We start from the raw sequence: 14835 nt of genomic DNA, 5'->3' as shown, positions 1-14835 counted from the left end.
TTGGCATTCTGCAATACAAGGCATCTTTTTAGTGATTTTTTACTGGCTTTTGAGATCCTGGAGAGTAAGGTGCAACAGGAGGAGAACTGAACTATAGTCACTGGTCAGTGCCTGGGGCGTTTTCCCTCCATTTCTTTAGTGTGAAGCAAAGGTAAAAACAAATATCAGAGCTCAGGCACGGCAAGACTGCCAGACCATTCATGTGTGATGTCTGAGCCAGTTCTCCTTTATCTCCTGGGATCCACCTAAATGCCTCAGGCAGCAGTGGTTTAATAAATGGTTGTTACTGAATATGTTCATAGAGTACCTGACCTGAAAGTCTTTTAGCTCTTTTAACCTTGGGAAGGAGAGACCGTTCCTGTCTCAGGGGAACTGGACATGGTAAGAAAATAGAAATACCAGGTGGCAGGACATAAACAGCACAAGCTATAGCCTTAATCCTCACCAGGAGGCTTGTCCAAAAGTTGCATGGTACCACTGCTTGGGTGGGCTGACATTTTCTAGCTCTGTTTTTCAGGTATCTTGTTAGTCTTGAGAAAAGTCCTTCTGGTTCTTTCCAATGAAAAGATTAAAGCTGTAAAAACTTGGTTCTGTTTTTCACAATATGCTATAAGAAGAAACAGATTTAAAAAAAAAAAAGTCTGGAAGCATAACTGGCGAGTCTAGATCATTTGTTTCCTCTACTAACTTTCAAGTTAAGAGATTCTGTTAGGAAATTTTGCAAAATTGTTTTTCCACTTCCTGTAGATAGCCAGGGATTTCACTGGGATATAGCCATCTCACCTGTGCCATCCTCTGTTAAGTGCCCCTGCCAAATTCTTAAATAACTGAGGAGAAAGATGGGAGGAAAAGGCCCTTATCTCCATTTTGAATGTTGTCTGAGGAATGTCAGCCTGTCATCAGACACTTGTGATACTAACATCTATCTTAGAGGTAAAATGGGCAAGAAACCAGTGACTTCTTGTGGGCTAGATTTATGTTCTGAAAAGCCTAAATGGTGTGAAAGGGGTGGACTGCAGTACTTGGACGTAACAGAGAACATTGCCCAGATCATATAAGAAGTAAATTGCTTCAAACAAGTACGTGGCATCTTTTTGAAGAACCAGCTTGCAGGCTGGTAAATATGAGTGCAGTTGGTGTTTTGGCCCAGTTCCTGACTGACAGATTTGCATGAGTGTTTTAATTGTTAGGGGTTTTCTTTTCTGCTGCTGGTCCATGTTCAAAAGCAAAGGCGGAGGAAATGGAATGCATGGGACTGTGGAAGGGGTCTGTGCCTGCACGACTCTGAGGGAGCCAAACAAGAGAGAGGCTCTGAGACAAAAGTATTCGTGATCTTAGAAGACTGTTCTAGTCCTTTTTATTCTTCCAAGTTGGTAAGTTCAGTCCCTGATTGCAGCATAATCTGTGAACTGAGAGAGACCTGGCTAACTGCATGGCATTAAGAAGTAGGGGCTCAGGCAACTTCAGTGCAACTTCAGTGAACTCAGTGCAAGGCAGACTGGTGAGAAACAGTGGCTGAGTTGATCTGTCACTGGTATTGACAGAAGATGTCTCTACTCTGACACAAGCCTCCCTGCCTTCTCTCAAATACTTCTCATTGTTGACCAGACAAGCCTTTTATTTGCTGGCAGAATGCTCAGGTGGCCTGGAAGCTCTGCACCTTTAAATAACTTTCTGTATCTCTTTCATTGTCACCATACTCCATGCTGTAAATGAAATCCCAGGAATCCAGACCATGTAGAGAACTTATGAAGTGGCAACTAGATCCAAGAGTGCAAAGTCAAAATACAGCAAGGAAAAATGTTGGCAGAGGACAGCTGCTTTTTCCTCAAACACTGACAGAATACAGCCCTTCTGTGCTTTACCACTGCTGTCACACACAGTCCACAGCTGGATTCATAAACATGTGTTGAATAGAGATCACATTCAGCATGTCATCTTCAAAGAAAGCAGGTGAGAGAGAAGACGAGCTACTTAGAATGAGACTGTTAGCTTTAGGGCATAGGAAGGAAGTTTGAGGAGTCTAAACAGATGCTAGAAGTCAGGGGCAAAGAGCAGACTTGCTAGAAACTTGGCATCTGGGTGGGCCAACAAGAGGAAATCTGAGATTGATTTGTGTCCTTATTTGTGACAGTTGTCCTCTCTCCGATACAACTAAGTTCTCTCTGCCTCAGGCAAGATCTTGCTTACACAAGATCAGCAGTAACATTTCATATTGATCAGTTGTCCAAAAAAATAAACAAAAATCAGGGAGAAACAGGACAGATCATGAGCTATACCTCCAAGTCAGACAACTATCAGCCAAATACTTCAAAACTAGAAGGACATAGCGAAGATATGTTATGTTCTGCTTGTACGAACATGTAGCCTGTTACTCATATTCTTATTAAAATTAAGAAATTGGAAGCTGCCCAGCTCTGCTACTTACAGGAGTCTTTAGCACTGGTATCTGGAATGATGCATCTGCCTCAGTGACAAAGAGTTTTATGGGAGCCTCTGTTCAGGGACTGGTGGCAAATCACAGCTGAAATTCTACTGACAAGGAAAACGAGAAAAATTAATTTGTTTTCCAAAGGGAACATCATTAGTCTGTCAATAGTTGGTGGAGTGAGGACAACAGATAAGAGGGTGTTTTAAGGTGTTCTTAGGTTTCCTTTAGTGGATTTAGCTGGAGACATTTAAGAAGCTACATCTCTAGCTCCTCACAGCTGGACAGAATGCCCGAATGCAGAGTTGTGTTCTTGATTCATGTGAATGCCTTACACTATTTCACAGCAAAAGAGACAAGGAGAGCTTCAATTAGCAAACAACTCCAAGAAGGAGAGAAGTTTCTCAATGGGAGTTTGAGTCAGCTGAAAGGAACAGAATCTCTCCTGACTGATTCTGCACCTGGCAAACTATACAGAAATGCTCATCTTACCCATTATTGTAGCTCAGCTGTGGTGTAACTTCCAGTTCAGGGACGTTTAACAAACTGTTGCTGGAACAGTAACTTCTGGAAATAGATACAGCTGTTTCCAAAGTGAACATCTGTGTCTTCAATTAGAGGTTCTAAAATGGCTGAGTTGTCAAGTTGTTCTTTAGTATAAGAGTGAGACAGTATGTGCAATTGAAAAGCAATTAGATGGTTGCTATGGTTGGCATGGTATAGAAATAAAAGTTGTCTGGGAGAGGAGCTGTAGATGGCATGAAAATATTAGAGGCAAGGTATGGAATACAGAGGAAAATGATAGGAGGGTGTATCTCCTGGGATGTAGCAAGTACCCAGCACCTTCCATACCTTATAAAAAAAAATAAAAAAAAAAATCTCCTCTCCTTGTTCAGGCGCTGGCTTACCTTCGTATTTCCCCAGAAAGTTGTCAGGCATTCTGCACAGTCTGTTCTTATCCAAAAGTGTGACTGAATCTCCTGACGAGCAGTAGCAGTACGGTAAGGTGAGTTATTAAACATCTCTAGCAAGGTCCACAAAAGGAAAACTGAACATTCCTTCAGGCACCTCAAGCCTTTCAGGGTGCTGTGTGATGCCTGCCACTCTTCTCTGTGTCAGTGCCTCGCATCATGAAACCCTTGAACTCTATTAGGCTTTAGTGCACGAGGTGTTGTATTCCTGAGGGGGTGCTCTTCTACCCTCTGCCCAGCTCCAGTCTAGCAAGAATACAAGTAATAATGGTAAATATGCCACGTATACATAAAATTCCCATCAGTCCGTGTCTGGGATGTTACCAAAACTAAAACCAATACAGGAAACTTCCACAGCTCATTATTCTCAGCTGCTGAATCATGCTAGAAAGCTAAAACTACAGCACTTTTCTCATAATATTTTTATTATATTAAGTAATTACTGTAACTGTCACTGTTTACATGTGTTGATAGTGATAGGACAAGGGAGAATGGGGGAATGGTTTTAAACTAAGACAGGAGATTTAGATTGGAAATTAGGAGAAAGTTTTTCACTCAGAGGGTGGTGGTGAGGCACTGGAACGGGTTGCCCAGGGAGCTTGTAGATGCCCCATCCCTGGAGGCATTCAAGGCCAGGCTTAATGTGACTCTGGGCAGCCTGCTTTAGTGGTTGACAACCCTGCCCGGAGGAGGAGGGTTGAAACTAGATGATCTTTAAGGTTCTTTTCAACCCATGCCGTTCTATGATTTTGTGTTGTGAATAGAAGCTGGTGGAGAAGACTCTGGGACAGCCCCTTTCAGATGTGATCCAATCCATTGAGTTGATAGCACCCTTTGCTTCCCTCATCTCTGGAAAAGAAACAAAGAGTTGGACATACCCAGAATTGCTGGGATCTCTACCTTTCTTTAGGCACCTGAAGCCAATGATTGGGCACTATTTTGCACTGCAGCCTCCCACCTAGCACTAAAAATATCTCCTAGTCTTTACTGAGCAGTTTACAACAAGCTCCAGCTTTAGTCTTCACCTGATTTTTCTCCACTTACACTGCATGAAAATCTCATGTCATCTGACACAATACTACCTTTTAAGAAAAATGAGCAATAGAGTGGGAAACATCCCCTTGTGAGGGGATCCACAAGCGGGTCCACTGGCACGTTAGCGATCCTGCTTGAATTCCTGAGCTGGAAGAAATGCACAGATTTAGGATTGCACCAAAGCAAAGAGGTCTCCCTAACCACAGGGCGCTGCCAGTACCAGTGTGCTCTTTGTGTCCCCTGCTGAAATAGCTGTGGCTTGTATAATTGAATAATTATTCCTTAGAGCTGTTGGGTGAGGGAGAAAAGACACTCACTGTACAGTCTGGCGTTTGGGACACAGATGTGTCACGATCTGTTCACATTTCTGTGCCTAGCGAGTGTTTCAACTATGTATACAAAAGAGACTAACTTCAGCTGGAGGGACCAAGAGCAGCTCTGTTCCGTCTCTGGCAGACATGGAACCAAACAGAGGTTTGTTCATATCCCGAGGGAGTCAGCCAAGAGCAGACCAGTGGCATCTTCCTTTGGGTTCTTTGCCTTCTACAGGACTGCTAGATACAAGCCTCCATGTGCTTCCAGATTCCTTAATACTTCTCTGTGGCAGATCAGGATCGGGATGTAGGCAACACCTTGATTGTGGGCATGGACAACGATGAATTGGAGGGTGTTTTGAGCAGTCAAGAGGAATAAAAAGGTAACTCCGACAGCCTGAAGAGCAAAGTCTCATGGCAAGAAAAAACAAAGTGGTTTAAACTGGCAAAGAGTAGTGACCCTATCTTATCTTCTCAGTCAAAGTGTACGCTGAACCCAATACAGCCATTTTTGTTTGAAAAAAGAATGAGTCTGGGATTTTATGTGCGTGAATAGAGTATCCTGCAAATAATTTTCTGAAAACTTTTAAGGGAGAGAAAGAAAAGTAAAAATAACTGACAAATCAGTGCAAGTTTAAGAAAAAAAATCTTTATCTTTTATCAATAACTTTAAATGGTATTTAATTCTGGCAAATATATTCTGTTGCAATCTAAAAAAGTGAATATTTTGCTTTGAAATTAAAAGTTTTTTAAGAACAGCTCATTAGTAAAATGATTGTTTTAATATAGTAGCGAATATGAGCACTACATTAGCTATGGAATCTAATTTACAGTCTGTGGAAACTGAGACTGTGGGTCATCTTCTCTCTTCAGAATCTGAGGAGCTGGCCAAGCTCCTTTCCTTGTGCTTGGGTGATTCAGTTTGGACGTGGGATGTAACTCTGAACATGAAGGTGGCTGCCTCCTATGTGGCTAAGTTCCCAGAAGTAGAAGCGGACTATTTTGCTAAGCCAGGCTGACACTAGCACTTTCTATGCTCCTGTTTGCCCTCTAAAGGTCAAACCAAAATGAGATATAGCCGTTTGCTCTCCATGCCATGTTTGTGGCAGTGGCAGTTACTGCTGGTTGTGTAGGGCCAGGCATTGTTGCACAGATGCTCTACTTACAGCAGCTGCCTCCCTCTGCCAAAAACTTTAACTGTCAGTTTTCTTTAAAATAGAATTTTCCCCAGATCTTTCCTTTCTAGATCCCACCACAAACGTCCACATGCTGTTCAGAATCTCTTCAGCCAATCCATCTGCAAAGGGATTTCTTCTTACATTTATTGGGGATGCTCCTCTTGAATGTGTTGAGCTCACAGGCAGCAGGATGAGTGTGTGCAAACTTTCCTATTGCTGCTCACATTTTAGTTCATACTGCCAGTGCTGTGGTTACCCACAGGTTGCCCATGCTTCTGCTCACAACTATGAAAGCACCAAAGCATGTGTCAAAGGTTGATGTAGCCCCCTCACATGCTACAGCAGGTCAGGGATGTTATTCCTTCAGTACAGCAAGGATACCCAGGTACAGAGATGCACAGGCAGTCGGTAGGTAAGGAGGTGCTGAGCTGTGATTTTGCGGTTGCTGGTTTGTGTACTGGCTTCCAAAGCAATCTTTGTGTTTATTTTTTAATCCCTGAGCCCATCTGACTAGCTGGCAGAGCTTCAAAATCTCCTCCAGCTAGAGCTGGTCCTACCAGCTGTATGCTGCTCAATCTGCATGCTGGAGGAAGGAACTTCAGCAGCTGCGTGCCCTTCAGGTGGTGGTTTTAGGACATTGCTTCCAGCAAGAGTGCACTCGCTCTTCTCCCTCGCTGCTAAACAATGCAGGGCTTCCTTGGGCTTGTTGGTAGGGTGGGTCTGTATTGCAGTAGAAGGTAGGAATATGTTTTTGCACAGAGGGGATAAGAAGTAATCTGTCTCTCAGTAATCTGTCTCTCTTCCAAGGAGCTGTAGCTTGCTGCACTCATTACAGTGTTGGAGTGTTTGTGAGGAAGACAAAGGAGGTAAAGAGGAATAAATAATATTCCCTGGATGGGGGAGAGTTAGTTTCTATGTGGTCAGATGAACAGCCTGCATTCTCTTTTTGCCAAGGTCCTGCTAGCTCTGTAGCACAGACTTTGCACGTTCCCATCAGATACTTTTCCAGGCTAAACAGTCCCAGCTCTCTCAGCCCTTCTCTCATCAGAGGTGTGCCTGTCCTTTAATCATTTTTGTGGTCCTTCTGTGCATCTTGTTTATTAAGGTTTGATGTACCAGTCAGAACATCATGACTGACTTTAGCACAGTCTCCCTTGAAAGATGCCTCTGTAGTGCTCTGGCCTAGGTGATTGTATTTTACAAAGATGAGAACCTGGGTACACTGGCCTGACAATTGATCTCTTATTTCAGGCAAGTGCGTTGTAGCTGTAGTTTCTCCAGTTCTCATCAACAGAATAATAAGACCTCTGAGATTTGGTGGTCTGAAAGATTACAGCAAATGACAGCCAACAGCCCTTGCAGCTATACTTGTTAGCCCTTCAGATCAGCCCAGAAATTATTATTCAGCTACAGTTTTTTATAGGTGCTTTCAATTAGAGTGGCATTGCACATTACATACAAGGATCTTATTTGGCAGCAAGAGCAACTTTTCTGCCTCCAGGGCCATCTGTCTGCTTCTGGGATCATCTCTTTACTCGACATTCTGCTTGTCACGTAGTGACCCTAGACCACTGTCCTTTGTTTTAGCCTAGACTGATCTTCCTGCATCGTCCTTTTTGCTTGACTGCTGATCACTAAAAACAGTGTCAGGTCCTTCATTCTCTCACAGTATGTGTGTTTGCGTATGTAGACAGCTGTGGATGGGTAACTCGCACCAAAATCTATATGGTTTTGCTCATCGCTTGCTTTCCTCCAACAAAACCAAATAAAGTCTACATCCAGTGGGCCACATAAAACAAGCAAACAAAACAAACAAAGAACACTTTTCTCCCTCATCAGTCACGATCCTCAAATGCAGCCTGCAAATTCTGAAATGCTCCTTAGTACTAGCTTTAGAAGTTCTGCTATTGCCTAGAAAAGGTGTTCATCACGTCTGGGACATTAATGTATAATGCTTCCCTGGACAGTTCCTGCTGACTTCTATTCAGAAGGCAACTGCCCTATAGAAAAAGAGCTTTATGCATGCTATCTGTGGTCCTTCAAGATGGAAGTGGCATTGCTTCTGCACAACGGTAAGTATTGTCATCTATGTAGAGGAGAATACCCCTCTCTGAACTTTCAGTGAAGTCATGAATGAGGCATTTATATAGAAAATCTTTACATATCATATACTGCAAGCAGTTTGTGCAGGTAAAAAGCAACTAATACCATGAGTAAAAAACTAGTTAAGAGACAGAAAAAAAAATATGTGGCCAGGTTTGTGCCACATGAGGGGGTGAAATATAAGGGCTTCATGTTTTCCTACTAAATATAAAGTTGATCAATACAGCAATGACCAGAAAAGGGTTTGGAATGAACACGGGGGTGGATCAATTTGCAGATGATTCAGTTGCTTATATCTAGAAATGACTGTTAGGAACTTATGCAACTAAACTGTACAGTCATCATGATATCCCATTAAATTTATTGTCAAAAAATGCAAGATCAAGTACACTGGAAATATTAAACCTTCCGAACTCCTTGTAAGAGCTCAGTTAATTGCATCATGGCAGGATGAAATTTGGATGTCACTGTATACCCCTAACTGAAAATCCTTATTTGATGCAAAGTTAATGTCAGGTTATGTTATGATGCCTAAAACAAAACAAAACAAAACAAACAAACAAACAAACAAAAAAAACAAGATAGGGAATAATACAGAAGATACAATAATTCCACGCTGCGTATTTTTTGTGCTCCTTCTTGTTTTGATACTTGCACTCTTACTTATCATAAGGGCCGTAGCAGAACTAGAGGAGTTTCAAGAATTAGTGACAGTGGGATGAGAAACTCTAGAGAAACTCTCCTTTTAAGAAACAGATAGCAAAGACTATGATTCTGTGATTCTGTGACTAGGACATTTCTGCCTTGGTGGGGATATAATAGATAGAAACATTCTTTGTAAGTGCAGAGGCATTGTGGTTACTGCAGTAATTAGTGTTCCTTAGCACACAAAGTGAAGATTCATGTGAAAGGGGGATTTCAGTGTTAATGAAATTTACTCCCAGAAATACTGGGGGAGAGGAGATTTTGTTTAATGTATGCAGCAGGTGAGCATGGTTTGAGAGGGCTGAGCAGGGATGGGGATCCATGTTCAGAATGCACCTGGAGATCTGTAGGCCTCAACCTGTGCTCAGATGTTTGTGCCGGGCAAGTTGAAAACAGCAATTTTCATGAGCCGGAGAAGGATAGTCTTCATACTGTAAATGTATTTAAAGTTTTTTCCCATTTGCAGTGAGATTTCCAGGCGTGCAGTTCACCATGCTAGGGCTCTAGTAAGGATCATGGCTATGACCCAAACAGTGTGCTTTCAATCACTGCCCGCAATGTAAGTCACACTGTTACTCATTTCTGTTGCAAGTAATTTTTGTTAGTAAGAAGAAGGATACCAGTCAATGTGTTTAAATCTTGGGCAGGCCTGTGCAGAGGGAGCTGCCAGCAAAGGGCTCCTCAGACTGATGAGCACTTGTATTCAAAGAGGCTTTGGAATGACTGGCATTCCCTTAGCTGCCAAGCCTGCAGCCACTTGACTGTAGGTCTGAAAGGAGTTCAGGAACAAAAGCCCGAGGGCCAATACTCCACAGTCTGACTGCTTTGTCAGACTTTCCTGCCAGTGTTGTGGCCCAGCACAAATATGCTGTCTTCCTGGCCTGTTCTCTACCTTTTGCCTCTTACTGGCCTTGTTCTACCATGGTTCTGTCTCTGAGCAGCCAAGGCACAGTTTCCTCTTCCTGCTGACTTCTCATCTGACTAGTGAGATACTGTTTGTAAAATTATTTCCAGACCCAGGAGATACCTTTTGTTCTAGAAGCCCACCCTAGTTATAGGCTTGCTTTCAGCTGATGTTTCCTTTTCTGATTTGTTGTGAGTGTCTAGGAAAACTACTATAAAACAAGTTAAGCAAAATTTTACCTAAAGTAAACTTTTTATTTTCCTATTCTTTTAAAAGAAAGTTGGTGTTCTTTCCTACTTTCTTCCCCTCTTTTATTGGTAGGATAGTGAATTCTAAACTCATGGTTCACATATCATCCAGCTGTAGGAGAACCTCTCATCAGTTTGGCGTCAAGGTTCCTAATCCTGGTGAAATCCTAGGCCAGTGGGTTTCCAAAAAGCTGCAGTAACTGATTTTTACAGGTTTGCTGTGCGCATTCCTGCCTTAGGAATGTTCCTCTGGATGTTGAGTCCAAGCCAGATCAGCAAGCCCCTGAGTGGCAGCAATTGCTGATCTTTCGTTTCAGGGATACAAAGGGGAAACAATACTGATGATTGAAGTAGGACCTTGAGCCCTGCTTCTCCCAGTAAGCTACTCTGAAAAGGGTCCTGTTGTATCTTGGGCAGTCACCTGATGTCAGCACAGAACCATCATGGCAGGGGAGCCAAAGAAAGTATCACCCTTCTGGCTGTCCCAGCAGCATCTCTCATGTGAGACGTTGTGCCAGTAGAATAAAGCATAGTTGGGCCAAAGGAAGGGTGCTGCAGCAACAGAGGAATAGTGGTGCTGCAGGGCTGGACAAGCACCCCTTCTCTCCCTCAAAGAAACTTTTGTTTCTGCAGCCTGACACGTGCTGACAGTACCTGGCAGTCCAGTGCCAGCCGTGTGCAGCTGCCACAGCCCAGCCTTTGTTCCATCCTGGGCAGGGGTGCGGCTGTTGCCAAGCTGGGCCCGGGGTGCTGGCTCTGAGGGGCTGACAGGCCGGGGGGGTGGCCGTGTGCCACCTCAGTCACAGCACGCGGTTCAGCCAAGAGCGTGTGTGCTGGTCTGATTTCTCTCTGAATTAAGTGCAAGAACCATGTTGGGTTTTGGTGTGCATGCATGTGTACAGTGATTCAGTGTTTCTGGAATGGGCTTGTCTATGTGGTTATGCTCCTGTATCCTTCTGAGAACCAATTGCAGCCAGGAAGGCCAACCATATCCTGGGGTGCATCAAGCACGGCATCGCTAGTCGGTCAAGGGAGGTGATTGTCCTGCTCTACTCTGTGCTGGTGCGGCCTCACCTTGAGTACTGTGTGCAGTTCTGGGCACTACATTACAAGAGGGACATTAAACTGTTGGACAGTGTCCAGAGGAGGGCGACGAAGATGGTGAAGGGCCTAGAGGGGAAGATGTATGAGGAGCGGCTGAGGGCACTGGGCCTGTTCAGCCTGGAGAAGAGGAAGCTGAGGGGAGACCTCATCACAGTCCACAACTTCCTTGCGAGGGGGAGTGGGAAGGCAGGTGACCTGTTCTCTGTAAACACCAGTGATAGGACCGGTGGGAACGGTGTTAAGCTGAGGCAGGGGAAGTTTTGGCTGGACATCAGGAGGGGGTTCTTCACCGAGAGGGTGGTTGCACACTGGAACAGGCTCCCCAGGGAACTAGTCACTGCACCAATCCTGTCTGAATTTAAGAAGTGTTTGGACTGTGCACTTAGTCACATGGTCTAAACTTTTGGGCAGACCTGTGCGGTGACAGGAGTTAGACTTGATGATCCTTATGGGTCCCTTCCAACTCGGGATATTCTATGATTCTATGAATTGCTGCCACTGGAGAAAGGGAATCCACCCAAGACTGGGTCAGGAGCAAAGCTCTGGAGGACTGCACTGCTTCACAAGGTCACTGAATTGTAGGTTGGAGGGGACTTCTTGAGATCACCTACTCTGATCCTACCTACTCAACAGGGTCAGCTACAGTGGGTTTCCCAGGACCGTGTCCAGTTGGGTTTTGAGTATCTCCAAGGATGGAGACTCCAAAACCTCTTTGTACAACCTGTTCCAGTGTTTGACCACCCTCACGGTAAAAAAGTGTTTTTTTTGCATGTTCAGATGGAATTGCATGTATCTCAACTTGTGCCCATTGCCTCTTGTCTTGTCACTGGGCACTACTGAGAGGAGTCTGGCTCCATCTTCTTCATTTCCTACGATCAGGTATTTATAAATATTGATAAGTTCCCTGTCTGGCCTCTTCCTCCCCCCCCCATTCTTTTCCAGCCTAAACAGTCTTATTGTTCTCAGCCTCTCATATGAAAACACTTCAGTCCCTTAATCATCTTCGTGGCCCTTCATGAGACTCAGTACTTCGCCATTCTTACCTTCCATCTGCCAGCAGCTGCTGGCTCCACAGCTTGAACTCTTCTCTTTCTTTCAAGCATGAAGAGGACTGCCCCTCTGTGGGATGGGAGGATGTGAGCAGACTGCTAACCAGCCATGCTTTGTTTACCAGTCTCAGCAGTGACAGCTCAGCTGCTTAGGTTTGAATGACAGAAATGGCAGAAAGCAGCAGTATTTTAATGCCTGTTAGTCCTGCAGACTGGCCCCTTTCCCTCTATGACTGGCATTGTCTGTTACAGAGCCATTAGGCTGACATTGCCTCCACAGCACCTTAGTACCTGGCGCCTGGAAGGATGCCCATGTGTTGGAAACAGTGACTGCTCTCTGGGCCTGAGAGCCCTCTTCATGCAGCACAAGAATGAGGCTACTGGCCTTGGTTCTCTACACCAAGTTGTGTTCTCCAAGTGATGTGGATAACAACTGCCAAAAAGGTCTCTATAAGCAGGAAGGTGGTAAAAGTTGAAGCAATGGGATTGTTTCCATTTCTCAACTGTAGGCCTGGGACAGAGTGGAGTAGATTGCTTCTGCACTGAGCAGCATGAGTGGAGGCCCAGGTGTGGGGTGAGCTGTGCAAAAACTTCCCAATGCAATCAGTGAGGAAACCAGGTACTCCTTGTGTTCACTGATGGGATCTAAGCAACACCAAAGTATCAGTGCCTTTACAGTTATTCTTACTTTAAGATAAGAGTACGATGAGTGGATGAGTATTTTTTTTTGGCTGCAGTGCATGCCCCAGACACTTCCTGGGCCCTTCTCATATGCTCCACCTGCCACCCCACATACCACTCGCCGTGGGCTCACTTGCAGAATCCCTTCTTTGTGCAGGGGCTTGTTTTCTAGTCTGGCAGAAATGCCACTGAGCTGAGTGCAGACATTTCTGTTGCACAGTGATTGGTTTTGTTTTAGTCTGGAGGGACCATTTCAGACAAACTGAAAAAAATACAAGTTCACAAAGCAGATAGAGAAGCGGAGTATAAATAATTCTGCTCAGAGCTTAAAGCCTTTGTCATTTTGGTCTGAAAGATGCATTCAGGGCATTTCTAGCTGGTTTATACTTAATTGCTGGCAGTAAAACATCCCAGTAAACTGAGTTTGGTTAAAGCTATGCTAAATATTTGCCTTCCTCTGAATTCTTTCTTTTTGTGTCCTTTTGGTACCGTTCTTTGAAATACCAGTTTCATTATGTTATTTTAGAAGGATTGCAATCTGCCCAGAAAGAGAGATGATGGGAGGCTGTGGAATAAAGAGGGTGGGAAGAACAACACTGACAGAGAGCAGCAGATGTATGGAAGATGAAGGATTAAAAATAGAAATAGATGTCCATTTTCAGTGAAGATTTATGTCCCTCTAGACTATATGAGAAGCTAAACCCTATGAAAGAGTTAAACCCTATAAATTATAAATTTCAACAGTTAAGTTCTAAATGTTTGGCTTGTAGAGTGGATGTAATATCCAGAGATAGGTATTTGCAAAGGCCAGAATGCAAAAACTTGTATACCACCTGCATTGTCACAGGAAATTCTGCAAGGAGGGTCTTTTACATAATCCCGCTTCACAGAATTGTTTGACACAGATACAAAAAGATACCTCTGTCCTTTCCTTTCAGGATAGCAGGCACTTACTACTGTTCTTTCTAAAAAAATGAATAGGGCCCAGGCATTATGTCAATATTTTGTGAAATTTGCATGTAATGCCCACATTAAGTTGAGCACACAAAGTGTTTGTTTTACACTACTAGGCACTTGTTTGCTCTTTGGCTCTTCCCTTTCTGCCTGCATACAGAGTAGATTGTCACCTGGGTGCCTGTTTGTGACTCTCGCAGAAGGAAGACAGGAGAACAAGCATTTTAGATAGCTCCCATAGCAGCAGTTCACATCTAGGAGTGCAGGTTTTTTAAAAAAAAAAAAAAAAAAAAGCCTTACTAAGGAAAAAAAAGCTCACTTAGAATGACAAGAGTTTTGGTATTGGTGCTGCATGACAATAGTGAAGGATGAGTTGGCACTGAGCTTCTTGGCACCAGCTGGCTTACAAAGGACTGTGATGACTAAGGGTTGGACAATACCCATAGATACCTCTTCATGGTAGCTGCAATGACGGAAGATACTTCTGTCTGGGTGGGATAATCAGTCTGTGCCAGTCTGTGTGGGGCACAGTTGTCTGGCACAAGCAGGCAGCTTGATACGTCTGGCACCGTGGACTTCAGAACATGTTGAGTTCAGATGCAGAGAGTGCTGATCCAGAGCTAGGATTTTTTCCTTGTTACCAGAAAGGGCTTGCTTTGGTCTGTCAGACCCAATTAATAAATTGGGTCTTGAAAGTAAGTTGAAGCCTTGCAATCAAAGCCATGCTGAACTGGAATTTTAGAAGCTAAAACATTAGTAGACAAGACCCTTTCTTACCAACTTCTCCCTTCTCGTTTAATTTCTTGCTTCTCCCCAGGCCAAAGAACCCTCCATCACCGGAGTGATACCCTGGAGACAGTGATCCTGGTAAATCCCAATGTGGACAGCATCGTGTCTGAGGTAAGGACACTGTGTTTTCTCCACATCAGATCTCTGGCCTGTGCTTGACTTAGAGGGCCATGATTATCACACTTGGCACCTTCTTGACCATGCTACTGGTCTGCTGCAAGGTGTGGTGAGGTTACTAAGCATTCTGGTCTTGCCAGTAAGATATACGCTGTAACCAGTATTATTTGGCACAATTTACTGCTAGACAAAGAAAGACACAAGAATGTATGGTTCCTTGTGTGCCAGCCTGTTGTGGTTTAACCTGGCCGGCAG

General features: G+C 44.0%; 1 protein-coding gene across 2 annotated transcripts in view; it reads left to right on the top strand.

Moving 5' to 3' along the window:
• Positions 1-14835, top strand: part of MAP1A (microtubule associated protein 1A) — a 60897-nt gene that overhangs the window by 27336 nt on the left and 18726 nt on the right. For both annotated transcript variants that reach the window (XM_032194856.1, XM_032194857.1), the window contains one exon: positions 14492-14574. In XM_032194856.1, the coding sequence (XP_032050747.1) occupies positions 14492-14574 (83 nt within the window). The remainder of the gene's footprint in view (positions 1-14491; positions 14575-14835) is intronic.

Source organism: Aythya fuligula, chromosome 11 (assembly GCF_009819795.1).
Source record: "Aythya fuligula isolate bAytFul2 chromosome 11, bAytFul2.pri, whole genome shotgun sequence".
NCBI lineage: Eukaryota > Metazoa > Chordata > Aves > Anseriformes > Anatidae > Aythya > Aythya fuligula.
This window is presented reverse-complemented; position numbering and strand designations above follow the sequence as displayed.